The sequence below is a fragment of the Daldinia decipiens genome (genome assembly GCF_022478715.1).
Source record: "Daldinia decipiens strain CBS 113046 unplaced genomic scaffold F4813scaffold_1, whole genome shotgun sequence".
Classification (NCBI taxonomy): domain Eukaryota; kingdom Fungi; phylum Ascomycota; class Sordariomycetes; order Xylariales; family Hypoxylaceae; genus Daldinia; species Daldinia decipiens.
In genome coordinates, this window is record NW_026054544.1 from 1,772,944 (window position 1) to 1,800,883 (window position 27,940).

The following is a 27,940-nucleotide window of genomic DNA, read 5'->3' on the forward strand; positions in this document are numbered from 1 at the left end:
CCGAAGCTCCTTAATCTTGTCAAATTCGAAAAGAGAAAAGGGCAATACGAAGGAGATGGGTAGCTGAGCACTAGATAATACACTACACTAGTAGAGTACAAGGACTTACGAGGATTTCAGCTTGGTTGCTATCTGGTTTCTGGTTAAGGATTACTAGTGAGGCTGAAGTCTACAAAGTCGAAAAAATGAGGCTTGGTCAAAGCTTATAGCGTCACCCGAAGATCATGGCTTAAGAGTATGTCTATACAGATCTAGTGTCTACGCTAAGATCATACGCGTATGCGTCCCCTTGACGTCCCCACGCCTCGAGCCGGAGAGCAATAGGCCGCTTGCATGGTTTATACCGCCACTGATATGGATATACGGTCCTTGCATGTAGGTAAAGCCTCTTAGGCCCCTCCTCCCAGCCATCCTTCTCGATTGGCTTAAGAAACATATGTTGTGCGAATGAAGATAGATAAAAAGGCTTGCATATATTTCTTTCTCTTTCTTTCCTTCTTCAAAATAGCGGTGAAATCGATCGTTGCTATTGGAGTAAATCTCATAGTAACCGCCTGCATACTTTTACGTACCGATAAGGCAATCAAAACAACTAGGTGAGAGTTAGATGCCTCTGTATGCTATATAGATTCCGACATCGTAGAGCGTCTATTGGCTGATAGATTACCCCCTGGAGATCTACGAGACAAACCCACCGCTTCCCTTATGCCAGGTCGCCGGATGCGAGTGCCACATACCTGCATTCTGATTGCTTAGGGTAACCTGCACGTTATACACTCGAGCAAATATAGCACGTGGGCTGGCTACCCAATGCCCGTTGACATTCACGAAGCTATACTAGGCGGACGAGATACGTACTTCATATATCCTTGAAGCTATCTTTGAAGATACTTGCTTAAGACTGGGATTTATCAAGCGATAACACTTACGGCTCTTTTAGCTTCGCCCCCCTCCTCCCCCATTTCTAGATATCGCCAAATAGCATAAGACTGCGTTTATATTGATCCTGCTTATACATACTAAAGGACTTAAAGTGTACGAATCAATTGTACGCGGTATATCCGAGAGGTCCATCGTCTATGCTAGATCGACCAGGAATGCCTGGTTCCGTCCACATGATGTAGAATTTTAACAGACTGTCTGCTGAACGCACGCTGATAACAATCCTTCCTTGGACTTGACCAAGGGGTTTTAGAAAAACCGTATCCAAATACCAATTCGGTTTTCGGAGTAGTAGGAAACCATGACGGACGTGGGCTTTGGCGGACGACGTGGTCCCTATGTTATATAGTCCTTATAGCAGCCCCAATTGGGATTTTGATTATATGTACGATGCATCTTTAAATGAATCTAGTTGCAGAAAATTTATTGTCATAGTCTGTATTTGATCTTCCTGCGTACCAGACACCTTGTTCCTCTCTCCTTTTGTGATATAATATTATCGATAGGCACGACCAGTCCGCCAACAGCCCTTTTGATCTATTCTAGAAGCTCCTTTCTACTACACCTCTGCGTAAAGCTTGGATATAGATAGGATTGCGCATATAATTTATGATCAACTCTATAGACAGAAGCCGGCGAAGGCAATGTTTCGGGCGTTGGGTTCGCCGTACTAGGATCTGAGCCTTAGTCTGGGTCGTAAGGTATATCCAATGACCATTAACTTAGCGGTTATAGCTTCGGATCAAATGGTTTCGGATCAGGTATATTTGATAGATCCAAATCTGGTAAATTCGAAATAAATGCGTTCGAATCGATATCTTGAAGCCAATCGACCAAAGACCTTTCAGATGACTGTGAAGTTACTCGGTCTAGTTGTACGGAAGAACAAGACTGTCGTCTTTTTACAAGCGGCGGGCTAGTGCTGGATGCTTCGCTACGCTATGGTACCGCGTTTTATATTTAATACATGTGTTATCTTGCGAAGGGTAGGAATCTAAGAGATGATCGCCTCCAAGATGGAGAGGCTTGTGGATACTGTGAGGCGCTTCATTTGAAGGCTATTGGAACTCGGTAATAAAGAGGGGGCGAGGTAGACTTATAGTGGGAGAAAGGTAAGCCTTCATTATTTTGAAATGAATATACGATTTATGACAATGATAAATATTTATATATACCTGGGCGGGCGTGCTTAATGATGTTGGACATATATGATTTTATCTTTGTGCTCTTTATTTTAAATAGATCAATTTATATCGCTATTGTAACCTGCCAAATCTTGTAACATACGAAGAGAGGCATAAACACACTACTGTTGTTTTAAGGGGAGTACCGTTGCGGGTATGTAAACGGGTGTTATATCATGTCTTTAAAAGACGATGGCGCTTTTCTAAAGATTTTCTATTAAACCTCAACAATATAGTAAGCTGATATAATACCCAATATGACCTCGAGATACTGGTATTAACGAGATCAGAGGGTACGCCAAGTTAAATATATAACGGCTAATATAACAATGTACGCGCAATTACATATTTTTCATAGTTTACATAATTCGTCTATTGATTACTGCCTCCTGCTATTACCACCAGTTAGCGATGACCTCAAATTGCAAGAAGCAGTTGTAAACTTGCCCCTGCTTGGCTTTCCCCATACTTGTCTAAGTAATCCCCAAGCCATTTTATTGATAGACGAGGGTTCTCGTGCCGACGACCAACCCAGCTCTCGTGTGAATAATGTCGCTCCAACCAACGTCTAAATGGCATATGCTTTCCTCCGGCTGTGTTTCTATTATCACCGTCTGCTCGTGCGCACTAACCAACGGATAATGCAATTATATCTCTTTAGTACAGAGGAAGACGAAAAACTCGCCGTAATGCTGCCCGGAGGCCTCCGAAGGGAGCTTCCTTAATGTCTTTACTTACTGGGCGGGCTTTTTACAATGAAATAGAGAGCTCCGATTATGATTATGCGCAACATATCGCTAAACGGTGACGGAACAAGACCCATGTTCCATTCTCGGGCAGATCTAAGAGGGCCCTAACCTCGTGCTTCACCGGCCGTAGCCCGGATTTTGACCTTCAGTAGGAATAAACCCAGGGGCAGAAGCAAATCCGGGAGGTGGCGGTGGTACGCCGCCAGGGGGAGGACCAAAGCCCGGAGGGGGCATCCGGAATCCGCCGGGATGGAAGTCTGCCGGACTGCCATATCCAGCTTGCGAGGGCGGGGGGCGAGCGGGTAGTCCTGACGGAGCGGGTGGTAGAACATTAGGTCTTCCAGCCCCTGGTGGCGGGGGCGCACCATTAATACCAAATGGCGGAGGAGGGCCACGATGAGAGGGAGGAGCAAATCCAACTGGTGGTCTCGGAGGGGGGATGCCGGCGGCCATGGAAGGGTCGAATCCACCGGTAGCCATGGCTGGCGGAGGAACGACTGCTGCAGGTGGAGGAGCTGAAGTAGGGTTCTGAAGGAGTGCCGGAGGCATAGGTTGGCTTTCGATGGTAACGTTGTGCTTCTTTGCTTGAGCGGCAAGCATTCGTTCGGCCTCATCTCCATGGCGCTCGCCTTTACCATCCTTCTTGTACGCGTACTGCACACTGATATCCTTGTTCATGAGGAATTGGCCGTTCATGTTGTTGATAGCATCGTCACTAGCCTCGAAACTGCTATAACTAACAAAACCGTAGCCCTTGCTCAAACCGTTGTCGTCGCGAGCGATCTTAGGAGGGGCGATTAGAGTGCCAAATCTACCGAAAGTGTCGTAGAGAACCTTCTCGTCGACCATGGAGTCGAGGTTACCGATGAAGAGCTCAGCGCCGATCTCCAGGGGCTTCTGCTTGTCTGCGGACGCTTTATTAACACGTAGTAGTTTGCCGTATAAGCGGATGCCATTCATGATTTTGGCTGCGTAGTCGGCGTCAACTTCGCCATTGAATTCGACGAAACCGAAGCCTTGATGGGATTGCGTCACGCGATCTTTGGGGAGGTGTACGTTGACTACTGGACCGGCTTGGACCATCAGCTCCCATATCAGAGCATCGGTAGCGCGTTCGTCGATATTGCCCACATAGACGGTGGCTTCTTTATCTTGCTCCCTGATGTTACAATAGTTAGTTAGTTGGTGTAATCGAATGTTGTATTGGCGTGTAAAACGCGAGAAACGTACCAATGCTTCGCCCCCGACATCTTGATGCGACGCTTTTCGGTGAACTTCTATGTTAGATTTTATGTTGCGTCGCCGCGAAGTTGAGTCTAAGCGGAAATCTTGTAAAAAGAATGTCGCGACTCGTATATTGTACCTGTACTATGTATGTAGGTAGGTACCTAGGTATGCATGTAAGTAACGGGTGTTGTTGTGGAGTCTTTTACTTATCGAAGCTTCCAAAACTTCATTGAAGCTTTCCAGGCTTGTCAAAGAGACAGCAGGGATAGCTCCAGCCATCTGTGGCTTCTAATTTCCTTTGGCCCTGATTGGTCCCGATTTTACTTGATACCCACTCACTCTTTGTCCCGCCCGGTTTATCACCGGGCTTATCAGATGAATTTTGAGCTCAAATATCGTCACTCAAACAGCAAATACGACATCTCCATAAAGCTCAAGAGGTTTATTCCTTACGTTCGCATCAACTAGAACTACGAACGAGGCCAAATCCACTGCCGCATATTCTTATACAACCTTACGATCTCTCTCGGTTCGCTTCTTGTCGAATAGTACCGCCCATCATGTTCGCCCTTTCGGAAGAATCTAAGGAGCGCATTGGAAAGATTATTGAGATCGGAAGAGTCGCAATGCATTAGTATGCGCTGCCCCTCTAATGACCACGATTTAACCATGTTCACGATGCTAACATATTACAGCGGCTACTTGCCTCTAATACTCTACTTAGGTACGCCTTGACCAGCATTTATAAGATTATGACGGACGCTTTACAAAGACAACATCTGACCGCACAACTATTACAGGCTACACACGCAGCGACCCACGTCCGTCGATCATCAAGTATGTTTCTACCCGCCTTCGATATAGGCCTCTAGCACAAAGTTGCTAATCTTCTTTTATAGACTTTTATCTCCTCTCTCTTAGTATGCCATGATGAGGCGTATGCTAAGAGCATCTCTGTATTACCACCACCACTTCTTCTACTAAGCTTTCACCCATGGTTATGGCCCTAGGGACGTCGGCAAACATTGCGAAGCCTTACGGTGCAAGGGGATGGCGTTCATGAAAAGTCCATGATATATCCGTCTATGCGATGCCGCTTGGTGGCGGCTATGTAAAGTATAATGAATAAAGAAACTCTCATACCACCCACACCGATATATTGTCTCTAGGTTCTGGTGCTTTACATGCGATTGGACGAGCGGTCTATTTTCTAAGGAAGTGGTGTCTGGTCTCGTTCCTCTCGAAATGGAATAGAGCTACTAGTAGATGGCTACGAGTATCGAAGTTAACTGGGCGGACAATGCGATGTCAAACCTGCCGACACTGTTAACGAGAGGTAAAGATTTCGTCGATGCTAAAGCCAACTGTGTTCCTTTATCGTTGCGAGAAGTGACATCTACGTGCCGCTCACTCGATTTCTCTAAAAATAGTGAAGCAAGACAAATAGCTTATGTAGTAGATCAAACATGAAGTCATTAGCAGTGTCGCTTGAGTATATATGATATTGAAACTCCCGTGAAGAAAGTTAAACAAAACAAACCCTGAATTTACTACACGCCTAGTTTCGCCTCGCCTGGACCAGTCCCATGCCGCGATGCCGCGTCTGCTGTGTTGTACAATAAGTAATAGATCAATCTTCCCGGTGACCAGGCATCCATCCTGGTACCGCAACCACCCTATCCTCTCGAGCTTCGGGGTCTCCTCGCGTAAGTCTCCCTACTAAACCCCTCACAACAGGGTCCCCTCAACTGCTCGCCCTCCTCACAGAGACAAGTTATAGCTATACTCATCCTCCATATTCTGACTAACCCATAGCACAACCGAACTCAGCATCACAAGCCCATTAGCAACAACGTTCTCCACGCCCATCCCCATCATCGGCCAGCCCACATTCGGCACGACAAACTTAAGCACGAACACAGTCACACCCCCCGCCATACCACCCGCCAGAGCCGCAAACCCTAGAAACAGCACGACGCGCGCCTTCCACGCGACGCCCGAGCCGCTGTACGAGAACGAGTCGGCTGACAAGCGCGCCTTTTCCACCGAGTTGATGATCAGCATGCCCAGCGAGCTGAAGATCAGCGGCAACCAGTCCACAAACGTCACGTGCACGTCCGAACCGTTGAGTGGTGATTTCGACCATACCGCCGCGTCGATTAGGATGTAGAATGCGAGCGAGAACTGCGAGGGTTGGCGGGTTAGTCCGAGCCGCGGCGGAATGAACTAAGGGTAGCGGATAGGGAAGAGAAAGGAAAGGAAAGGTGATATGACAAGAGACGGGAGAGAGAGAGGGAGGGTATTATCACCAACGTACCAGCGCACCCGCCGAATACACGCCCGCGCCGCGCGCCCAGGCGCTGTTAAGCCAAGCAGGCCGGCGGAACTTGAAGAGGCGGTCATCCTCCATGGTCGCGAGCGTTTGGAAAACGGGTTGTCAAATCAAAAAAGACCTATCGAAGGCCGAGAGATGGATGTAATGGTGTTTAATGGAAAGGAACAAATCAGTCGTTAGCTCTGGCTGGAGTTTCCGAGCTTAGGGGATAGATAGATTGATTGATGAGGCTGATGACGACTAATGGGAGTCTTGGCATTGTCAAAGCTGCGTGACATCGACACGTGACATATATCTTTTTATACCGTACATATGCATGTACTGTTTATGTGCATGCGCATCTTATGCAGGCCCATGGAGTAAGGTTCCGTGTCGAGCAGCACCACAGCCTTCTACGATTAATTACCTAACCTTAGGTAAACTTTACTCATATGTATAATGCTAATGAGGTGAATATTACGAGCGAGCATTTACGACAGAAATTTGAACCATCATTCTCAATCAGTTTTATATAAAAGCTCAAAAAAAGCTCTACGGTACCTGTTCCCATGCCTTCATCGAGTGTCTCTGAGTAGGCGTCCATTCCCTATACATAGGGTGCTAAAGTCGTATATTGAGTCCTGAAACGTTGACCGAGTACGATGTGCTACCACCAACGCCTGAGAAACTCGACACTAGAATCCTCCTGAACGCCCTCTTCTTCTTATTCATTGTCGGTAGCTCGAATCCCTGCCGTAGCTCTACACACTAAAACCCCTTCGATAATGCTACTACATCGACGAAATGCAGTCCTAACCGTCACAGGTTCGCTAACCAACTGTACAAACATCTCTGGCCGCTTCGCTATCTCCATCTCCATCAACGGAAGAACTCAGATCCGGCTATCCGGCCACGCCCCCTGATAGTATCAAGGAGGGTGAATGACCAGAACTGAATAAAAGTAGACGAATGGTATTAGTACAAGAATAGTGGCATGTCACCTATTGAATTAAAATCTTTATGTGCCGTTGAGGATCTTGGTCGAGTCCTGCGAAGGGATGTCCAAATCCCGCTCTATCAATGGGCCCAACTTATGAATATTAACCAGGAAGATTTGTGCGCGCAGCTGCAAGAAACGAGACCTCTGCCGAAAATAGTGGCGATGCTGATCTGCATCGGTTCTGACCTTTGAACGCCTCCCTTTTGCTGTCTATTAAGTAGTCGTGTTACAATGTATTTCGTTGTCGGTCGTCGAACTTTCATATCAGATCTCAATGGTCTTCATCCCTTCTTCCAGCTCGTCGCTTTCCGTGGTGCCGTTTGTCTTCGTGGATTCCGGTGTCACATCTTTTCCTTTGGGCTCAATAATCGACGGAAACTTAGGTGTCTCATCGCTAGGTCTAGGGGTTTCAACTTCTACAAGCTTGGGCTGGGTAGTACCGTTCGCGTTTGATTTGGATGCTGAGCTAGATGCTTCCTCTGTAACTCTAGCAAGAGGACTTTTTCCGAAACCGGGACGATTGGGGCTTGCTAGAGGCGATGGGCTACTTAGACGTTGCAAGGTACGGCCTCGGGGCTCCCCGGCGGCATCCGCTGGATTGACATAAGGTGAACCTCCAGGAGAAGCTCCAGGAGAAGTAGGAACGCCTAGCATCTGTGATCTGCGCTTGGCGGCTACTTTGGCGCTGCGTCCGTGCTTCTGGTCCATCCTCCATCTCAGGATATCGAAGTAAGATGGCTCAACACGGGTCGACTTAAACTCGCGAAGCTTGAGCTCATGAGTATCCTCATCAACAAACCATTTGCCACTGTTTAGATCGTCTGCGACCACCGACAAGAAAGCCCCCCAAGACCTGGCGACAACATACTTCGTGTCATAATCCCGACCGAAGAGAATGATCTGGCCCCAAATACCATTTGGACCGGGAGCAAGATCCACGGCAAGGTTGTTTCCGCCCCAATCTCGCACAAGAGGGATCCAAGCAGGGTGTGCGTAGGCTCGTTGAACTGCTCCTGGAGGAACACAATCTTGACGAGCCTGAAGATCTTGTCTCCAGGACTCTTTCTGTGATCCATGCTGCGAACTAGGCGAACCAGGAGCGGATTTGGACGAGGACGCTTGACTGTTGCCGCCGAATGCCTTGGAAGGAACGGAAGGCTTCGCGACCGACGTTTCAAGAAGATACTGTTGATTAACTCTCCGCCACTGGTCCCATTCTTGAACAATCTCTTCGCAGTCAAGAAGCATAGAACTGAAAATAATTCCAGTTGGATTACCTCCACGTTCCTGCCCATCGTGAACCGCTAAGGAGTCTCTAACATCCGGAGGTAGCGAGCAGTCTAGCTGGTGTTCTAGTTCGTTCAAGTCGTTGGTCGTGCACCCTTCGCATAGCTGATCATACAATTCTGGATAATTCTCTTCGGCCCACTTATCTATCCGCCTCCATGAATGAGCCGCCGGAGGTGCCGGAGGCGCACCGTTTGCAAACGACTGCATCGGAATTTCCCCAGGGCTACTAACAGTTTCAAATCCATCGTCCTTGCTGTTTTGGCGTTGAGCGTTGAGAGACCGTAAACCAGGAGAGTATGGACCGTTAGAGTTGGGAGAGAGAGGAGATGCTACCGGAATACCGACGCCTGTGTATGATGTACCATCCATGCCGCTAGATAACCGGCCGAGTTCGTCGATGTACGGGGATGAAATATCAGCTCGAGATTCCGAAGCAGTGGCAACCGATGTGAGGGCGTCTTGTCTATTAAGAGGTACATGGCGACCGGATCGATAGGGAGAATCGTACGATGAGTCTAAAAGAAAAGTAAGTAGATGCGATAGCTAACAGTTGCATCGGATTACTCACGTCGATCATAACTGGTCATAGTGTGCCAGAATGAGCGAAAAGCTCCTCCGAGCCTAGACGTTCATAATTAGCAGGCGCGAGATAGAAATGTGGCATCTAACTTACGACATATTGGGCGGTTCTAGATTGACAAGTCTCTAAAGAATAAAAACTGGACCTTGTAGGATATGTACTATAGCAGCGATGCTCGAGGGAGCAAGGCGATCCGGCAGAGAACCTATTTCGAAGTATGCGACGCAACAGCCGTATTGGCGATTTCTATGGCTAAACAAGAAAGATCGACGACGGCTAAAGGGAATTGCAATTGGAAATGTAGCCGTGTAGGGCTGAATAAAGATAGAATAGTACCCCGAATGGAACAGACGTTGGTGCAATAGAGGTGCGCGCGTAAATGTGGGAGTATATCATATAGCGGAGGGAATGATAGTTATCTCTTTTTCCCCCTTTAACACGAAAAGGAGGTAGACGAGACTGGTCGGGATCCTATGTGGAGAATGGGCGGGTACTGGGCTTTTTTTATTTTTTTTTTTATCGAAACGTCAATATCTTTGTCATTTCAGGTCCAGCTTTCCCTTGTTCCTTAAATTATCGATTCGCTAAAACAGGAACGAAGCGATGGCTGACTCGAGATTGATAACGACGCGGATGTTATTATTATTATTTTTTATGCGGCTTGGCTCGATAATGTTGCTGAGTTTGACCTGCAATGTCCTCGAATCCTGAATCACTAGTAACTCTTTGGGACTTGGGAGGTGGATCTCTAGAAGGAGTGTGGGTTCTCTGGCGCGTCCTGCCTTTTAGTGACTCTGATGGGTTTTCGCAGAGTTACCGCGAAGACCGGATGTGAAACTTAGAAGGTAAAAAACGAACGAAATTATTCTGTAGATGAATGGAGGGCAAAGGAGATGATTTTGTTGTTTCCCCCCCCTTCGATGTTTGCGACGCTGTGTGAATGTAGAACCGGGGATGGAGGTTGGAACTTGGAAGGGGGCTCGTCCAATGTTGAATTTCAAGGGGATTGATGGTCAGTGGGTGACGCGCCTATTCAAGGGGGGGATTAGCGACGGTTATGCTGCAGTGCTTGGGTTAGTTATTTCTCACTGTATGTACCGTAGGCAAACTGGGCAAAACGGACGAAAACTGCGGTGTAAGCTACAGTGCGAAATTATTCAGGAATAGTATACCTCTAACCCCATACGGATTACTATGTAGCTCCACAATCCTGAATTTTACGCATGTGCTACGCAGCGTGTACAGATCGGTATAAATGGTACAAATTAGGTAGTATTAAATTAACTTCCCCCATTGAGCCTACTTGCCTACTTGTGCCTGTTATCTAGGAGAGGCAGGTCAATTCAAGTTCGTCTCGATCCTACTTATCCTGCTTCCACCCCATGTTCTTTTTATGTGCTTAAACAATAAATAGTGTTCTGATTTTATTGTACGACGCCTGCATGCTAAGATATCGGTAGATATAAATAACACACGTAGCTATTAATAATAGGGAGTGAGGCTCTTGCCGCTGAAACTTCTAGATGTTACCTCAGGAGGTTTAAAGGTAGGTGCATATCAGTTGATTACCTACATAGGTAGGTATAAGGAATGTGTACGTAGCTTGGGCCCTTCCACGTAGAAGTTCTAGACTACGGGGTCTCATTTCGACGTGTACTGCCTTAAGTTTCACCACCGGGATGGAATCACTTAACGAATCACTTAACGGTTGGAAGAATGAAAGCGAACCTGGTGAAGCATAAAAGTAATAATTAACTAACCGGCCTGTCAACATGTTCGGGGCTAATTCATGTCAAGGTATTAAGTACCTAGGCACCTAACCCCATGCCATTAATACATCCATTAATATATTATGTACATGCATCTATCATTCATCAACATCGCCTCTTTTCTCATTATGCCTACCCGTTACACCAGTAAATCCCTTCGCTTACCTATTTGACATTTGATCTGACGACGCTATTGTCATTTTGTCATGGTCCATACATACACATTGGGGGGCAACGTTGTGCCAACTTATTGCTTATCCATCCTCTGTTTACTATGTATGTATTGGAGATCGAGGATTCCTGTTCCCTTTCTTGTTTCCCCCTTTTTAACCAATCGAATGCGATTGTTTTGCATCAGGGTCTCCGTCAAACGCCACATTGAGGAAACGCCAAAAGGAGGGTCCCGTCGTCTGTTTGATTAGCCGACGCCTCATGATCTAAACGATCTGTCTCCTATTGGCGATTGTACATCTGATATGATACGGTTAACTCTGACCGTTACCGCCGTACAGCAAAGAAAAAGAAAATCAGGAACGTAAATACCTAACCTAGTCCACAGTCCACATGTGCCCCTTCAATGCATTTGTTGCGAATGTGTGTAGCGTTTCCCCTGTCAAACTATGTATTCCTTTTGTTTCTTTAGTCTAGCTACCTACTGCTAGCTCGGGGTTAAATATACTTAAGCTACCTATCTACCGTTTCTACCGTTTAAAGATATATATAAATGATATATAAATATATGAGTCGGTCAGCTAGCTTCGGATGGTATTCATCTAATAACACTGCCGGGCACATCAAGCTTTTACCAACAGAAACCAAATACAATACCTAGTAGACAAGCTTTGCATACGCGCCGCCACATTGGGGGAAGTGCCAAGGTTTGATCTCGCAACCAGCGTCGATCCTCAGCCAGTCGACTTATCAGGGGTTCTTCGCAGATGCACCTCTCGGCGAGTCGGTGTTGGCGATAGCCGCAGGAGGAATATCTACTTGTTGGAAGCCACGAATATTACATTTCTCTTATTGCGAAATCTTCGTGTTTTTCTCGTATTACGGAATTTTCCAATTAACGTGACACCAGTTACCTGGTTAAATATCCCACCTCCATCTAACCTGGTTGAAACGAGTCTCCAAGCCACCATATTTCTCAAAAAGAAAGTATGAGTCCTATACCCCCTCCTCCCTTCCTATAAAAAAAAACACTGCATTCGTAATATGTTGGACGTGAGAAGGTTGTTCAACGATCGGTGATGGTTAACGAGAACAAAGCCAGGCACATTACGTGGCCAGATAATAGTCGTGCAACTCTCCCTTGCGTACAGTTTTCGTGTAATATCGCTATCTCCAAAGTTGTCTACCTACATCCTTCATTAGGGAGAGGGTACTGGCCTAATCCGCCAAGCCTTTGAACATTCAGGCCAGGTAATTCTACACACACGATACATATTTTCCGCTCCCAAAAAAAAATCCGTCGATATCGTAGTATACTATAAATCGCAATCCCAAAAAAAAAAAAAAAAAAAAAACACCGGCTTGCAACACGCCCTCTCCAATTGTAATGCAAGTAAGCCAACATCTTAACTTTGCCACATAAACTCGCTCAGCGCCAACACTTTCTCGCCCATCTTCCTCTTGGCAGCAGCGGCGACACCCCTCTCCGGATCAGCAAGCTGCTCACTGTAGCATAATTCAACGAGAGCCTTAAGCTCGTCGTAAGTAAACCTCTCCGCTTCCGGCACAGGGGATCCCTTCGCTTCGCGCTCCTTATCGCGCTTAGCCTTTTCAACGATCTGATCTGGGCCACCCTGGAATAAGCTATAGTAGTTTGCCGCACGCGTGAGATCTACGCCAGCTTCAATGTTCTTGAGGTTCTGCTGGAGCACGAGGATGTTCAGTTGCATCCGTTCGCACCCGCGCAAGTTCATAGGCTGTGTAGCAAGCGCGTTGGATACTAAATATGTGTTGATTAGCAGGCCCAAGCCTGTCCGCACAAACGCAATCTCCTTGTCGCGGAGGAAGCGCACGATCGTCTCGTCGTATGCAACGAGTTCGGAATTCAACGACAGGACCGGCTGGTCAGGTTCTTTAATCTCCTGCTCACCTAGGACGTATGGTGCTGTTTCGGGGGAGAGCGCTACCCTGAGAGAATGGATAATACGGCATCGGATTTCCATATGCAACGTAAGGAGTACCATACCAGCGAATTCCTCATAAGAGGACACTATATTATCAAATGACCTGCAAGATAATGAGCCAAGTGGCTACGACAGAGAACGGTGAGAAGACTCGAAAAACTTACTGGACAGTTTCCTGTGTCATCGGTAGATATATGGGACCTTGGTCCTCACTATTAGTCTTGCTGGGGTCGTTCAGGAGAGTCCACCGGCGATTCTGGTTCTTCGGCAGAGTGGGCTGAGAAGAATCCGTGTCGAATCTAGTAATATGTCGCAGGCCAACAATCTTTACCGAGAGCCATTTCATGCTAGTGTATAGGAGACACAGAGATGAGATTATATCGCGGTCTTGTATGATATCGCTTGGTTCAAGAGATCGTTCATTGGCGTGCATAATAAGTAGTCCAACTTCCTTTTCAATCAACGCATGGTCGAGATTGCCCGAAGTCCAAAGCTTTTTGACCGTCTCTTGTATATCTCCGTTCCTAGTAGCCAATTCTGCAGAGTATCGCAACGCTTGTGGGATCGTAGTGGCTTCCTGCGCTTTGGCGACGAGTGATTTAAACCACGCAAGGCATCTATCATAGTATCTAGCCATTTGGGAGATAATTAAAGAGCTCAGCGCCTGGTCATGAGGAATCGTCCCAAGCATTCGACAGAAAGCAGTAATAACAGCAAAAAATGCCGTTGTTCCCTTGAAGACCGGACGACGCGCAACCAAGCCCCAGGCCGGGTCCTGCTGGAACGAATCTACTTCTCCAAATACTGTATCACTCAATTTGCTAAGCGTTTCATCCAACTGAGGCTGGAAAACATTAACCAGGAAATTATCAAGGAAGGATGTTAGAGTGCTTGCAGCCAAGTCCGACCCTGGGGGGACGATGACTTTCAAGCGTTGCAGGAATATTAGAGTCGGCGGTAACAGAAGACTCATGTTAAATACACTTGGCTCCACAAGCGATTTATAGGAGCCAGGTGCATTTCTATTATCAAAAGCTCCAGTATATGCACTCTTCCTCGACTCTCTCCCAGCTGATGATTTCTTGTCCGAAGCCTGTTTCTTTTGGGACGCGGATGTGAGACCAGGAACTGCAGCTCGTATAATCCCATCCAGGGCCTCGTATTCGGTAGCCATCTCGACGGATTTGGGATCCGCCTCGGAGAACTTGAATAGATGCTCCCTGGATGTATCCTTATTACCATTAAGCATCATACCCAGCCTAAGGGAGGTGTTAAATTGGTAGACATCTGCATCTGTTGTGACATAATTGTGCAAAAGGGAGCGTATCTCGTTCTGGTATAGATTCCACAGCTCCTTGAAGCTCCCGAGGAGGGAGCTGTTGTTACCAGCACCCTCCCGTCGAATGAGCGCCTTGATAGCTTCGTGGAAAACTCTATGCCCCTCGGCAATAGCCTCAAATTTACCGTACAATGTCCATAATAGGTCATATATGACATCGGCGCGCATATGCGTCTCTCTGCTGCCATATATGTGCAGGCCCTGTGCGTTGCCTGAGCCGCCTCTTAAAGAGCTAGGGTGCCTCTGATCAACTTCATTTATCGTCTCGTTTACGATGGAAAACAACTCAACCGGGAGCCGTTGTTTCAGGGTATCAACCACGCTCTCCAACCGGCCAAGCTTATTTAATGACTCAACGACAAGACTAATATAGTAAAAGGTATCCGCTTCAGGGTTCTTTGCGGGATCTTCGGTTACCGGGCGGTCAAGATCCATCGTATCTAAGATTAAATGAAATGGAGTAAGAATGCCTGGGTCGGTATAATTTTCATTGTAGGCACCCTGATTCTTGGCTAAGTTGTGCCATCGCTCTTGGCAATAGGGTGACTTCAGATAGAGATGCTCATGTAGCTCCTCGATTAAGATGTCCATCAGAGCAGTTTCCTGGTTAGCAAGGTAGCTTCTCAGGTCAGTTAAAGCTCCAATGTCGTCGAGTTCTGGCTTCCGCAGTTTTCGCAGTGCATTTTGCAAGACTTCGACAGCAGTTAAGAACCGCTTTTCCGATATTCTAGCCTCCAACTGGTCCGGCACTGTCCGCAAGTCCTCCAGTTCATTCAATGTCTGTAGAACATCATCGTACATCTGCGACGTCTTATAAAACTTCTTGAGTTCTGGATCTGTTGCACAGAGACTCGTTCTTGATGCTGCCAGAGAATCTTTCAGAGCACGTACACGTTTCTGGGACGTTTGTATGCTCCCCTGTATCTTATGAAAAGTACCAATAGAACTATTGAAGCCTTGATGGTGTTCATGTACAATATTTTTAAGGGAATCCTGCAAGTATTGGTGTGTCTTCTTGAAATCTCTATATTCGTGTGCTCGGCCAACGGAGCTATTATCTAGCAGCTGGAGTGCTAAGGATACAGGTATGCAATCATCCTGGACCATAGCAGGCCATTCGGACTTGATGAGCTCAAGTACCTGACCTATCTGTTTCTCGGCGTTCGTTTCATTGGTGCGCTGGGCTCTAGATGCCGAAGGGCTGTAACCAGCACTCCGAACGGATTCAAGGGGCGGTCTTCGGGGATTCAGCTGCTGAGGAGGAGTGCCAAAGCGATCGCTTGTGTAGCCATCGCCAAAGGGATCATATTCTTCGTCTTGCCTCGCGGCGGAACCGTAGCTGTTACCGTTGCGGTATGACCCGCCGTACCGACTGGACATGATCGCGACTATACATTCGATTGGGGGGAGGAACTGAAGCGGACTACTGGTAGAAGCTACCGCATTAGGCGCTATAGCATGCTAGAAGGCTTCGTAGGTTTCGTAGGTTTCGTAAGGTCTAACACCTTTTCTCGTGGCTTCGGTAGGATTATACCTGTCGCAAATATCAGGTCTACTCGTCGGCTATGTGATAGGCCATTGTTGTAACTAGTAACGACGAAGGCTAGAAGTTGTCGTCGATATGCGACACGAAAGTTGCTAAGGCAATCGTTTGTTTTAAGGTTTAAAGTTTAGGTTACCTAGGTAGGTACATAGGTACCTGTCTTGACCCTGACCAGCGGGGCTACATTGTGTAGGTACCTAGGTACGTAGGATTGGCCTATGCACCTAGGAAATGTGGTACCTGTCAGACCCACTGCATGTACCTATATGTACCTAATTATCAAGTACTAGCTTCACATTCAACTTATACCATCGCCAGTCAAATATGTATTTAAATAATTATTATTTGTTTGAGTGCTATATTAAATAAATAAGTGTTCCTCTAGACCATCTATCGTATCTATCTTATGAAGTAGGTATACATATGAAGTACCTGAAGTAGACGAAACACCACCAAAGCCATACCGAGTACTGCTAAGCCTCCTTGAGGACGTCAACTCATTTTGATCCCTTAGTAATTGAACCGGAAGACTTAAGGGCGGTAAATATACTCTAACCACACTAATATGCCTAGTAATCTACATGATATATTATACTTTTAATAATCCTAGGCTTTAAACAGCTAACTGCCTAACCCACGGTTTGCTGATATCCGTGAAGAAGCTTGCTCCTTTCACCGTTGCCGGCGTGTCCTCAGTAACTGTGACATTGCAGTTCGTAATCCAGTCCCCCTCAGCAGCATACTTTTCCGCAACATATCTAGTATAGTCGCTCAACTTGCAAGATAATCCAGGACCATTATTGCAAGAAGGGATCGGATACACTGCATCATTCAAGCGAATGCGGAGGTATATGTTGTTTAACCCGTTAGAGGGATAAGTCCCCGTTCCATCATCCCCTTTCACGGCACAGCTTAGACGTTCGAAAGCAATTGTGCCTCTCATTGACACGTACCGCGACCCTACCCATAGTCTCTTATCGTCCCTCTTCGTATCAGACAACGCGGGTTGTCTATCGAAAACGCCGCTTGCGGTTACCAGTTCGGTTAACTGTCCGTCATTCAAGAATGATACCAGAAGCTTCGGAAGGTTGAAAGTCGAGCCGTTTACCCCTACGCCTATAGTAGATCCGTTTTGCAGGATGCCAACGAGTGTACTCAAGAAAGGTGTCATCATCTTCTTGGGGAGATCTGTACCTGGACCAATACCGTAGTAGTAACGGAGATCATTAGAGTACTCGTATTGCTTCAACTCTTCATCGGTGAACACATCGCACCAGGGTGAAAGTCGGCCCGTAATATGACTCTCAAAACCGCATAGATAGGGTATCTGGGCGATATCGCCAGCAGTCAAAGATAAATCACCCTTTATCAACTTCTGTAGACGATTCTGAACAGGCGGGATCCAAATCTCATCCCAGGTTGACTTGTGTTTCCCCCCTTCCGAATCTTTGAAATTAGGACACATATCCGAGGGAGCGAGTGAGTCCCCAACACCGGCCGGGAAGCCTCGAGACGTCACCGAGATTATGCTCCCTTTCTGAGAAGCAGCGACCCCTAAGTAGCCGCGAATAAACATAGACGCTGTCTGGAGGACCCGAGTATAATTGTTAGCCCACACCATGAACTCGTCTCCCTCTTGGTAAAGACCCGGATACCTGTTGTCATCAGCTTAAGTACTATACGAACAACGACACAAGACTATAATAAACCTTGTACGTAGTGTATACCCCATATCGAGGGCCTCCTTTACACCAGTAGGGTTTTCCATGGCAATCTGCGATGCGGGGTCTTGAAGGACCGGCCGCCAGTTCGAGAGGAATGATAAGCTCCCACTCGCGGTGTAGTTGCTGGTTTGAAACTGGATACGAGATTTTAGCTGATACTAGGACAACATATTAAACAGCTTGACTAACCCGTTCGTACATCGATACCCACCCATCATAAGCTCCTTGGTCTGGGTACCTCGAACCGTGTCTTGAGACGTAGGCAGCTCTATCGACATGGCAGTTTCGAGGAGGCTCAGACGAAATCCCGAATACATTTGGACCTGGCCATAATAATATGATGAGTAAAAGTTGAGACCATATGGGTATTTTGAAACCTTACCGGCATACCATGGCCCATTAGCACCCAGCCATTGAAGAGGGTTTGTCGCGCTTTCACTTCTAGGGAAATTTATGTCCTGGACCGGTGCTAGATATTGTGTTTTCGCATTACAGACTCTGTATACCAGAGATACGATAATGACTTGTGATACATGCATAGTGATGTCTTGCTAACCGTCAACTTGCACCACATAGAAAGGTAGACCCTTCGTTCGGCCCAACAACCATGGTTGACAATGTTATATAATTACATCTACTAATAGCCCCGTATAAATAACAATTTTCAATCAGTGCCATTTTAGACTATAAGGCAAGCATATCCATAGCATTACTAGTAACAATCGTAAAATCAAGATAGTATTATCAGCATGATATGCACGTGTCTAACACCCGTCCTCTGGTTTGTGCGGATGTTAGTTCTAAGAAGATGGTACCAAGCCAGTCGGAGATTGAACTACCAATTTGGGTCATCACCCATTCCATGTGGTAGCGCGCTTCCTAGGATTAGACTTATCGAATATTATGTCTTTATGCTCTTGAAAATCAAGAACCGGTGAAGAGATTTATGAAGTTTAGAAGTAAGAAAATAAAAGCCTTCTACTGGAAAAGTCAACAGGCACTTACATATGTAAATTACATGCATCTTCACCTGCACGTCATAGGATATGTACCCAAGTATCTCGCACCAGCAGGTCCTCTGTATTCCGCGTATCGGTGGGTCCCGGCTCCGGTTTAGAACGTCGCTGCACGTTTCCTGCATCACCGGCTTCCGGGCATCTACCAATAAATTACCCTACCAGCTTCCATGGCCTCCCAGCTAACATAATCTCCACAAGTGTCCAATCCAACCACCTAACCATCCAAATAAAAATGCCGATCAGAATACCCAAATCAGAAGACTTTGAGCACCTCCCCCGCTCCCTACACACATCCCTAATCTTCCCCGAAGTCCCGGAAACCACCAGCGCCATCCTAATCCTCTTCCATGGTCTCGGCGACTCTGAAGCTTCCTTCGCCACCTTCGCCAAAAACCTAAACCTCCCCGGCGTTCTCGCCATCTCCGTGCGCGGCGTGTCTCCCCTCCCCCCGTCTCTCCTAGGTCTCCCACCCGCCGAAGCCGCGCAGCCAACCCGGCATTTCCATTGGGGAGATGACTTGGCCCTGTCGCCGGCGACCGGGGACTTGGATCCCGACCCGGGATTTACGAAGGCCGAGAGCTTGGTGCTGGGAAAACTGATTCGCGAGACGCTTGTTGAGAGGTGTGGCTGGGAGACAAACGACATCCTGCTCTTCGGCTTCGGGCAGGGCGGCTCGCTAGCTCTCGGCCTAGCATCAAAACTCCGCGAAGGCGAGAAAGTCGTGGACGTGACTGAAGGGAGCAAGGCTGTGCTGGGCGCGGTATTTAAAGGCGTCGTGTCGATTGGCGGGCCATTGCCGCCGAGCACGATACCGACGCTGAGCGCGCGAGAGAAGGCTCGGACGCCGGTGTTAGCGTGTCATGGCAGGTCAAGTGAGACTCTCGATGATGATGCGATAGACTTATTGAAGAGGGAGTTTGTAGATGTACGGGAAGCCAAGTGGAGGAAAAATGACGATGGTATGCCTCAGAACAGAGACGAGATGTTGCCGATTATGCAGTTTTTCGCTGATAGATTACGCGGATGGTAAAGCCTACCATCATACTAAGTACTACGGGTAAACGGTCACCACCAATACCGGGAGATGTTGGGGATTTATGTAAATAAACCGTGTGTATAATTTATTTGGTGAGGATTAAATACGCTTGGTCATGTTTCACCAAACCCGATAGATATACCTACATAGGTACCTAAAATATACATGTATATATGTGTGTCTAAGTACTCTGATGATCACTTTACTATTTGATAGCATAAGAAGGAACATTATATCCCATTGGTGCTAATAAGCATGAACGAGCGATCGAGTTCGAGTTGTTTATGTTACAGAAAACTCGACACCAACCCTCTAGGGGTTGTTACCAAAGGCTGCATACGCCTGAATAAGTACACACCCGCTGCATGATAGTTAGATACAAAACCTGTAATCCCTTCCATCATCCACTCCACCAGAACGCCGTGGCTATGTAAAGAAGCAGGCTATTATGATACATTCATTGCCGATTGTAATTCAGCTATTACAGTAGACTCGCCTAAGATAAGCCCGATTATTTTCACTCGTCATCAACTGTTAGGCCGATAAAGGGGGATTGTGGGATCCGCCCTTTCGCCGTCCCTGAGGAGCGGCGTAAGAATCGACCCTAGAGGCCTCGTCTCTGATGGTAGTGTACTATCGGTTTCAACCTTAGGACTGTCATCGCTTAACGGGCTAATAATATCGTTCGTCCGATCTAGCCCCGAAAGCTTTTCGGTCGAGGGTATATCGTAAGGTTGCTCGCCATTATCCAGAGATTCATCCTCCAACCCTCCATGATTGCTTGACTTTGCAACATTACCGACATCCTGGCCTCCGAGAGATATGGATGTATCGCTGCCTGATTCCTCCTGTTCTATGTCATGTTGAATTGTAGAGACAAGAACAGAGTTTGGATCGATACAGTCATAGAAAAGCATGAATACTCCACCTTGTGCCAAGACAGTCTCTTCGGATACCTCCCACACACTCTCGTCACTTAAGCGCCACCATTTCGCATCTGTATCTGAGTCGGTACACCCGCCGTCGTCTCCACCGACTAGGGTACTTTCATCTCCTGCGGTACTATCACTTCCAATACCCGAGTCGAATTCTTCGTTGTCAAGTTTCGATGGCTTACAGGGATGCCTTCGATAACAAACGTAATGGCCATTTTCATGTCGTCCTTGATGAGTTATGACCGCGCGTAGCTCATAAAGTGGACCACTAATCCTAGAAGGCCTCATATCACCTGAAACCATCGATAACTTCGGATCTGTAACCCATTGCTCTTCATCGTCAGAAGTACTGGCTGCAGAATCCACCCTTCCTTGAATGAGGCTAGCTGGTCCACTGGCACTCCCTAAGCACCATGGACCAAGGTCGAGCGTCTTAGGGAATCGCACTGCTGCGAGGTTCTTGAACATATGACCCGTACTTTCGTCAAATACCGAGCGATTCATATGAATAGCAAGGCTCTGGGGTGGGCGTGCTATAGCTACCTGCTTGGTCTTAGTCGAGCTGACGCGTTTTCGTATTTCGCATTTATCCTTCAAGGTAGTTTCTTGGAAATCGTCCTCCTCAAGAGCAAGTTCCACGACTTCTAATCGGGAATTAAGCTTTCGTAATTCAGCCTCGGTCGCGTCGTCTCCTCTACGAGACTGAAGGATTTTTAACAGCTTCCGATAGCTTAGTAGTGTACACTTGGCACACTCAACTCCCTCGATTGTCTCTAAATCTGTGTAAGAATCCAGTCGCTCATAGAGATCGTGTTCTGTTTGCTCAAGTCCGAGATTGAGAGTGAGACAGTTGAATGGAGTCATGGAAAGCCCATCGGAATAGCCACACTGAACGCATGCTACTCGTTGTGCTACTAGGCCCTCTAGTGGATTTCTTAAAAGTCTAGCGTCCGATCCGGCTTTAGAAAGGACTGGTAGTGACTGATATCCGCTGTCATCACTGTGCTGGCTGTCCTCGGTATCATCTCTTATCCCAGCCGCTTCAAACCCGGGTGAATGGGAAATAGGTTTTACTGTTTTCATTATCTCCTTTTCAACCTCATCTAGTATTTTAGAGAAATATTCCTGGGCGTCTTGCTGTTGCCAAGTGTCTAGAGATTTTAGCTTCTTCGGCGTCCATAGGGTCTTCCCATTATAATTATTGCCCGTTAACTTCGAAATGAGGTCTCGTAACGAACTCGCTGAACCTAACTCCTCATCGCTATCAGAACCATCTTGTTCGAGGCCCCTTGCAAGATATAACGGGAATGGCCTTAGCGACGATAGTCCCTGAAGGATGCTGTTTTGGAAGCAGGAATTATCGTAGTTTCCTAGGCCGGGGGGTTGGTCGGTCTTATATTTGATAAGCGTGCTATTTGACAGACTAGAAAGACTTCTTCTGCCAGCGTCGGCAACGGATGTTATTATGCCACCTGGTCCATCCATTCCAAGTATTCGTCTAAGAAGTTCACTCTTAGTGGCGTGCGATCGAGGCTGTGTCGATGACATAGACCCCGGAGTCGGGAATATAGGTGGGTGTAGCCAGCCGTCGAGAGCATAGAGCACGGTCGCGGGAGTTATAGCTACTATAAAGTCCCAGATAAGTTCTCCGGGATGCCGTGGTCGCGAGAAGGGTGAAGTATGGAGATACTGGTAGAAGATAGTGAATAGAAGGAGGAGTAACGGCACGAGCACACTGGGTTGTTGCAATCTTTCTAGTAAAATATCGGGGATGTAGTAAGTATAATCGCTGTTAAGGCGGTCGAGTTGTGCCTTAGAAGGGTGGGAGCGCATCCTGGAGTTTGTAGACTGTTGTTGGAAGATAGAACATGTGATGATAACTTCCGTGGAGTATTAAGGCAGTGATTTATTGTTAACGAAAGTCGCCATCACAGTGAGAAAACGTTTTCATATCTCTCTAGTTGGCCATTGCTAGATTTATATCCACGTAGGGCGATGCGAAAAGTAGGTATCTTCAAAGCATTTGTTCGATGTTTGTTACGGGATGATTAACGAGTTGTGTTTTTTATTGGAGATAAAATCGGGAACTACTTAGGTACACACTATGTATGTAGGTAGGTTTGAAGGCAGGGCTGATGTGACAGTCTACATACCTACCTATTTTAGTGGGTCTCCAAATAGAGAAACTTCCCGCTAATCACGTAAGGACCCTACAGCTGGATGGATTGGTGGCGTAGGTACTTGCACATATAATAAATTGAGGAAAGTACTTTGCCGTATCTGTAGAGAAACTGTGAAGGATAGTCACTGCAAGAAATGTAATCTCTGATTGGCTATAGCTGCCGCATAGGTCCCTCCCCCAGACTTCTTATCGGGTTTTAGAACGGGTCGTTATCAGACGGACCCTGCGGGGCACTTTTTTCTTTTTTTTGAAAACATCCAATAACTTGCAGATGGAGTCTAATACATGGTTGAAAAGAGTCGTCTTCGTTAAGAAAACTTTAGCAGAACCCCACAAATCGCAGAAGTCATGGCCAAAGGCGTGATATCAAAAAAGAGGAAGAGTATGCAATTTCGTTCTTATTGTTTTGTCTTTGACCACATTTCATATAATTAACAATATATTCTCTACGTAGCTCCCTCCGTCCACTCGCGGGCCTTAAGACGGGCTACTTCTCCAAGTATCGATACGGACAAGTCCCTGAAGAACGTCAAACCTCCCACCGAATCAGTCGACCATCGTCCTTCTGTGCTTGCCATACATCAGGGAGCGGGAGTTTCGAAAAAGACAACGAAGAGTAGGAATATGAGCTCTAAAGCAAGGAGGAGGTATGAGAAAGTACAGGATCGTGCTGCAAACATTATGGAGAGGACAGAACGGAAGATCGCCAAAAGCAAGGGCCAAGCCCGAACGATTCAGACACGAAGTAAAGCCTGGGACGAGATCAACAACCAAATACCCGCAAACAAGAGCAAATCTCAAGGAGAGGTGGTCAATGGAGAAGACGAGGCATCCGAATTGGACGAAGAGATGGATGATGCACAACTTGACAAAGCCCGTGATGGTGCTACGTCGGCAGACAAGGTTCCTTTACATGAAGTAGAAGAAGAAGATGAGATCCTTTGATCTTCGGGGATCTGGGTAAAATATCCATCCTTCTGGGCGTTATTGGTGTAGGAGGGGAAATTCATCATTTGTGGTTTTAAATACATAGTGAGACACTTCGTCCATCCCACGATAGGACGCGAGAGGTTAACAATGCGATTCGGATTCGGATTCTATTGCCAATGGCTAATCGGAGGGTTTGAATATGAAAGTACCACTTAAAAGACTCCAGCTTATCGATAAAATCGACTATCGCGGGCCCACATATACTTACATGTACATTCCATCTTTGCAGATTGAATAACGTTTCTAGCTTTCTCATACCTTACAGAAATCAAAGCCAAACACTCTCATCTTCATTTCCATTTCCTAACTCTCTTCCAAGATGCCGCCCCCGATGCAACAGAAACGTATGACCGCAAATCCCGCGCGACCATCCCGCTATCGCGCTGGTAAGCCGACGGGCGCATCATCGTCCTCTGAATCTGGTTCAGAAGCTAGCGACGCCGAGGTTGGCCAGCAACAACAAAAGACCCAGCGTAAAACCGCACCACCGCCCAAAGTTCCAAGTGCAGGCAAAATCATTAGTAATCTCAGCAAGGTAGATCTCAACGAGCGCCAAAAACAAGAGCAAGAATCGAATGCTAGACGCGTCGAGGCCGCGAAAGCTGCCCGCCAGGCTGCCGAGGAAGGGTTCGTAACAGAAGAAAGTGAAAGCGAAGAGGATAGTGAAGAAGGAAGTGACGAGGATTACGACGAAGAGGAGGATGAAAGTAGTGAAGAAGAGGCCCCACGGCGACTAATGTTGAAACCCAAGTTTGTACCCAAAAGCCAGCGAAATGGTAATGGCAGCAAAGAATCCACCCAGGAGCAAGATGAGGTAGCTAAGCTAGCCGAGGAGGAGGCGAAGAAGAAGAAGGCCATGGACGAAATGGTTGAGGAGCAAATGCGCAAAGCTGCGGCGGCACGCGCGGCCAAGAAAAAGCACTGGGACGATGTTATAGACGAGGAAGAAGACGTCGATACCGAAGACGATGTAGACCCGGAAGCCGAGTATGCCGCATGGAAGCTACGCGAACTCAAACGTATCAAACGAGAGCGCGAGGCCATCGAAGCTCGCGAGAAGGAAAGAGCCGAGGTCGAGCGCAGAAGAAACCTGACGGAAGAAGAACGGAAAGCGGAAGACGAAGCTTTCTTAAGCAAGCAGAAGGAAGAGAAAGATGCGAAGGGAAAGATGACGTACATGCAGAAGTACTTCCACAAGGGCGCATTCTACCAAGACGAGGCCGAAGCCGAAGGCCTGGCCAACCGAGACATCATGGGCTCGCGATTCGCAGACGACATCAAGAACCGCGAGTTGCTTCCGAAGGCGCTGCAAATGCGCGATATGACGAAATTGGGAAAGAAAGGCGCTTCCAAGTATAGGGACCTCAAATCCGAGGATACGGGCCGATGGGGTGATATTCGCGACACGAGACCGGGGAAAGAGTTCGACCGATATAATGTCGATGACAGATTTAAATCCGACCATGCTAGAGAGGCGTCTGGTCCTGGAGGAGCTAACGCAGTGCCGATCGGCGAGAGGAAATCCGTTCGCGGCGCACCGGAAGGTCTCAGGAACCCAGACCGGGGAGGTGATGGCGATAGATACCGCGAACGGGAACGAGACCGGGATAGAGATAGCTATCGCCCGAGAGAAGAAGATAGGCGCCACAGAAATAGGTCTGGGTCTAGGTCTAGATCGCCTAGGAGACATGATAGTAGTCGAAGAAAGAGAGATTCGTCACGGGACGCAGGTCGCTACGAAAACGATAAGAGGCGAAGAATAGAGTCTGGGCAGACTTAATTTCGCCTTGCAGCTTGTATGCACATACTAGTTTATAATAAATTACGTGAGTTAGACGTACTCTAAGGAGTATATCGCCCACTCGATAGCTATAATACCCAATTTATCCATATATAATGCGCCCTCTCTATGCTCTACTTCCTTCAATGTTCCTTACAGGATTGTGATGTCCTAGATTTTCTAAGCTGCAGTACTGCCCTGGGTGGTGTCGGTAGAATAGCCAGGGGGCGGCGACACTCCTTGGGCGTCATGGCCTTTAAGGTAGTCCTCCTTCTCTCCGATCTGCTTGCCCCCAGCTTCCCACCTCTGTACCTGCTCCGCCCGCTTCTCGGCACAAAGCCTCTGCAGCGCAGGCCAGTAGACATCGTGGGTGTATTCGAATTGCAGCTCGCCACCTGGGTATTCCGCCCACAGTTGATCCTTCGGGACGTACTGCGTCATATCCTCGTTGAACTTCAATTTCTCCCTCGTCAACGGATCAATGAACGGCGTAATAAGCTTGAAGAAGCCGTTTACAACCCAAGGGACTATGATTCTCGCATTAGCTCATGTAGTATAATATAGCTAGTCTATTACCGTAAGATTACTTACTGTTGATAATCATGGCCCGTCCGAGCCGCTCGGGATAATGCGTCTGGAGGATGCCCAGGACCTCGCGGCCTTGGCCGATGCCAGGAGCAGTGTTTGTACGGCTCTTGCCTGACTTGAAGTTGATGAGGAGACTAAGGGTTTCCTGCTGAGCCGGCATGAGGTCTATGACCCGCTCGAGCATGAAAACTAGATGTTGGACTTGTCGAGGCGAGACCTCGGTATTCTGGCGCCCTGGGTTTAGGTAATGACAAGGGCGGCAATGCTTGTCGTAACCAAGCAAAATTTGCTTTCCAGTAGCATTCTCAGGCCCGATGTGGTCTGCGGTTAATTCCTCGACTCCGTATTCTCTCCTCCAGGCCAGAGTTTCTTGCAAACGCTTCTCTGCGTCCTTTTCATGCCACTTGGTAGCTCTCAGGTATCTTAGTAGACACTCCCTCGTGAGCCACATCTTCTCGCCCTCAGTCAAGGGGCCGCTCTTCTCTTTGGATTGAACTTCCGTCCATCCCTTCACCTGGCTTAGAAGCCAGTCATACTTGGTTGTCTGGTCGGCAGTAAGAGCCGGCTTCTCAGGTACGGTGCTACTTGATGTGGGAGCCGAAAGTGGCGTCCTAAGTATGCCAGCCTCGTTCTTCTCTTCGAGGACCGAAAGCTCTGCACTTCCAGGAGCCGTTGCTGTGTTAGACGTAGACATTTTGATCTGCAATATTGATAATACCAATTTCTACTTAATCCAAGACTCGATAACGCGCTTTTCTAACTTATCCACGTAAAAGTTATTCGTGTTAAGTGAGTTGGTGAGTTACTGGTGGCTTGTGCTTTAAGCCAAGCTAATAATTCCCATGTTAGAGCATTTAAGCACTTAAGCTCAGGTACCTATGTATGTAAAGCTACATTCAATCGGGACACCGCCTCCTGATATTGCTTTTTAACCCACAATTTTCTACCCTTTCTTGCTAGGACTAGGAAATCACCAATCATAGCACGTCTATGATAGAGCAGAATAACGAACCACCTCAACGGCAGTAAGACAGCAATAAATCGTCGGACTTATTCAGGGTGTTTATGACGATAAATTCGTTTACGTCCAGTAGGTGTGCCAGGACTATCTACCTAAAACTCTATCTATATACAATACATATCCTACTACTCTTGATCACACGATGCGCATCTATGACGTGGAAGACGACCGGAGTGTATGTATATCGTCTAACAAAGGAATGCCACAGCAGCTTGGTAAATGAATTGGTCTAGAACCGCGCCCCATAATTCCTCAATTGTAATGGGTATCTGTCTAGTTTCTGCTTCAAATAACCGCAATATAACAAGGACATTTCGAGGCCAATTCGGAATAACAATGTTCTGTCCTTAGATTGCGTAATGAAAATAGGACGTATCTGCTATTTAACTGTAAATTTTGGTTATTCTTCGAACGGGATTAAGAGTTCTCCGGAATCAAAATGCGGTGATTGGAGTTCAATTAGGTTACTTGAAGTCCTACAATATCTTGGCGGGCGTTTACAAATTATTGCTGAATATTTCGAAGCAGACGTTTGGATAGCCTTATTGGCTGCTTGTCGTCTGCATAGTCTTGCCATACGCCGTGTGTCGAAA

General features: G+C 47.2%; 10 protein-coding genes across 10 annotated transcripts; 3 read left to right on the top strand and 7 right to left on the bottom strand.

The window, feature by feature from the left end:
- Positions 1 to 2,719: 2,719 nt before the first annotated feature.
- F4813DRAFT_20043 (uncharacterized protein) lies at positions 2,720 to 4,301 on the bottom strand. The gene is made up of 2 exons (XM_049239541.1): positions 4,106 to 4,301; positions 2,720 to 4,034 (listed from the first exon to the last, which is right to left on the bottom strand). The coding sequence occupies exons 1-2, from the start codon at positions 4,123 to 4,125 to the stop codon at positions 2,993 to 2,995; spliced, it is 1,062 nt and encodes a 353-aa protein (XP_049105043.1). The 5' UTR covers positions 4,126 to 4,301; the 3' UTR covers positions 2,720 to 2,992.
- Positions 4,302 to 5,863: 1,562 nt separating this feature from the next.
- F4813DRAFT_384646 (UPF0220-domain-containing protein) lies at positions 5,864 to 6,512 on the bottom strand (the record flags this gene model as incomplete). Its single annotated transcript, XM_049246119.1, has 2 exons — positions 5,864 to 6,286; positions 6,420 to 6,512. The coding sequence occupies 2 exons, from the start codon at positions 6,510 to 6,512 to the stop codon at positions 5,864 to 5,866; spliced, it is 516 nt and encodes a 171-aa protein (XP_049105044.1).
- Positions 6,513 to 7,644: 1,132 nt separating this feature from the next.
- On the bottom strand, positions 7,645 to 9,329 carry F4813DRAFT_20114 (cell wall assembly and cell proliferation coordinating protein). Its single transcript, XM_049239550.1, has 2 exons — positions 9,275 to 9,329; positions 7,645 to 9,221 (listed from the first exon to the last, which is right to left on the bottom strand). Exons 1-2 carry the CDS (start codon positions 9,291 to 9,293, stop codon positions 7,681 to 7,683), a joined length of 1,560 nt encoding a protein of 519 aa, XP_049105045.1. The 5' UTR covers positions 9,294 to 9,329; the 3' UTR covers positions 7,645 to 7,680.
- Positions 9,330 to 12,559: 3,230 nt separating this feature from the next.
- Positions 12,560 to 16,173, bottom strand: F4813DRAFT_342939 (Sec8 exocyst complex component-specific domain-containing protein). Its single transcript, XM_049241470.1, has 2 exons — positions 13,355 to 16,173; positions 12,560 to 13,293 (listed from the first exon to the last, which is right to left on the bottom strand). Exons 1-2 carry the CDS (start codon positions 15,907 to 15,909, stop codon positions 12,633 to 12,635), a joined length of 3,216 nt encoding a protein of 1,071 aa, XP_049105046.1. The 5' UTR covers positions 15,910 to 16,173; the 3' UTR covers positions 12,560 to 12,632.
- Positions 16,174 to 16,683: 510 nt separating this feature from the next.
- Positions 16,684 to 18,335, bottom strand: F4813DRAFT_395050 (phosphoglycerate mutase-like protein; the record flags this gene model as incomplete). Its single annotated transcript, XM_049247650.1, has 3 exons — positions 16,684 to 17,727; positions 17,800 to 17,919; positions 17,986 to 18,335. 3 exons carry the CDS (start codon positions 18,333 to 18,335, stop codon positions 16,686 to 16,688), a joined length of 1,512 nt encoding a protein of 503 aa, XP_049105047.1.
- A 368-nt stretch (positions 18,336 to 18,703) lies between these two features.
- On the top strand, positions 18,704 to 20,048 carry F4813DRAFT_342944 (alpha/beta-hydrolase). The gene has a single exon (XM_049241471.1). The coding sequence runs from the start codon at positions 19,048 to 19,050 to the stop codon at positions 19,843 to 19,845; it is 798 nt and encodes a 265-aa protein (XP_049105048.1). The 5' UTR covers positions 18,704 to 19,047; the 3' UTR covers positions 19,846 to 20,048.
- On the bottom strand, positions 20,049 to 22,879 carry F4813DRAFT_342945 (cysteine proteinase). The gene has a single exon (XM_049241472.1). It carries the CDS (start codon positions 22,617 to 22,619, stop codon positions 20,379 to 20,381), a length of 2,241 nt encoding a protein of 746 aa, XP_049105049.1. The 5' UTR covers positions 22,620 to 22,879; the 3' UTR covers positions 20,049 to 20,378.
- A 323-nt stretch (positions 22,880 to 23,202) lies between these two features.
- Positions 23,203 to 24,196, top strand: F4813DRAFT_342946 (Alb1-domain-containing protein). Its single transcript, XM_049241473.1, has 2 exons — positions 23,203 to 23,350; positions 23,423 to 24,196. The coding sequence occupies exons 1-2, from the start codon at positions 23,317 to 23,319 to the stop codon at positions 23,911 to 23,913; spliced, it is 525 nt and encodes a 174-aa protein (XP_049105050.1). The 5' UTR covers positions 23,203 to 23,316; the 3' UTR covers positions 23,914 to 24,196.
- F4813DRAFT_20155 (splicing factor, Prp19-binding domain-containing protein) lies at positions 24,096 to 25,828 on the top strand. Its single transcript, XM_049239555.1, has one exon. It carries the CDS (start codon positions 24,278 to 24,280, stop codon positions 25,736 to 25,738), a length of 1,461 nt encoding a protein of 486 aa, XP_049105051.1. The 5' UTR covers positions 24,096 to 24,277; the 3' UTR covers positions 25,739 to 25,828.
- F4813DRAFT_20154 (CRAL/TRIO domain-containing protein) lies at positions 25,829 to 27,475 on the bottom strand. Its single transcript, XM_049239554.1, has 2 exons — positions 26,330 to 27,475; positions 25,829 to 26,265 (listed from the first exon to the last, which is right to left on the bottom strand). The coding sequence occupies exons 1-2, from the start codon at positions 27,018 to 27,020 to the stop codon at positions 25,919 to 25,921; spliced, it is 1,038 nt and encodes a 345-aa protein (XP_049105052.1). The 5' UTR covers positions 27,021 to 27,475; the 3' UTR covers positions 25,829 to 25,918.
- Between the last annotated feature and the right edge of the window lie 465 nt (positions 27,476 to 27,940).

Bases quoted from the DNA above. Each gene is read 5' to 3' on its own strand.
- F4813DRAFT_20043 (XM_049239541.1), bottom strand. From the start codon at position 4,125: ATGTCGGGGGCGAAGCATTG. The intron at 4,035-4,105 runs GTACGTTTCTCG...TTGTAACATCAG, and splicing joins ATGTCGGGGGCGAAGCATTG to GGAGCAAGATAAAGAAGCCA.
- F4813DRAFT_342939 (XM_049241470.1), bottom strand. From the start codon at position 15,909: ATGTCCAGTCGGTACGGCGGGTCATACCGCAACGGTAACAGCTACGGT. The intron at 13,294-13,354 runs GTAAGTTTTTCG...ATTATCTTGCAG, and splicing joins ATGACACAGGAAACTGTCCA to GTCATTTGATAATATAGTGT.
- F4813DRAFT_342944 (XM_049241471.1), top strand. From the start codon at position 19,048: ATGCCGATCAGAATACCCAAATCAGAAGACTTTGAGCACCTCCCCCGC.
- F4813DRAFT_342945 (XM_049241472.1), bottom strand. From the start codon at position 22,619: ATGCGCTCCCACCCTTCTAAGGCACAACTCGACCGCCTTAACAGCGAT.
- F4813DRAFT_342946 (XM_049241473.1), top strand. From the start codon at position 23,317: ATGGCCAAAGGCGTGATATCAAAAAAGAGGAAGA. The intron at 23,351-23,422 runs GTATGCAATTTC...TTCTCTACGTAG, and splicing joins GATATCAAAAAAGAGGAAGA to CTCCCTCCGTCCACTCGCGG.
- F4813DRAFT_20155 (XM_049239555.1), top strand. From the start codon at position 24,278: ATGCCGCCCCCGATGCAACAGAAACGTATGACCGCAAATCCCGCGCGA.
- F4813DRAFT_20154 (XM_049239554.1), bottom strand. From the start codon at position 27,020: ATGTCTACGTCTAACACAGCAACGGCTCCTGGAAGTGCAGAGCTTTCG. The intron at 26,266-26,329 runs GTAAGTAATCTT...CGAGAATCATAG, and splicing joins ACGGGCCATGATTATCAACA to TCCCTTGGGTTGTAAACGGC.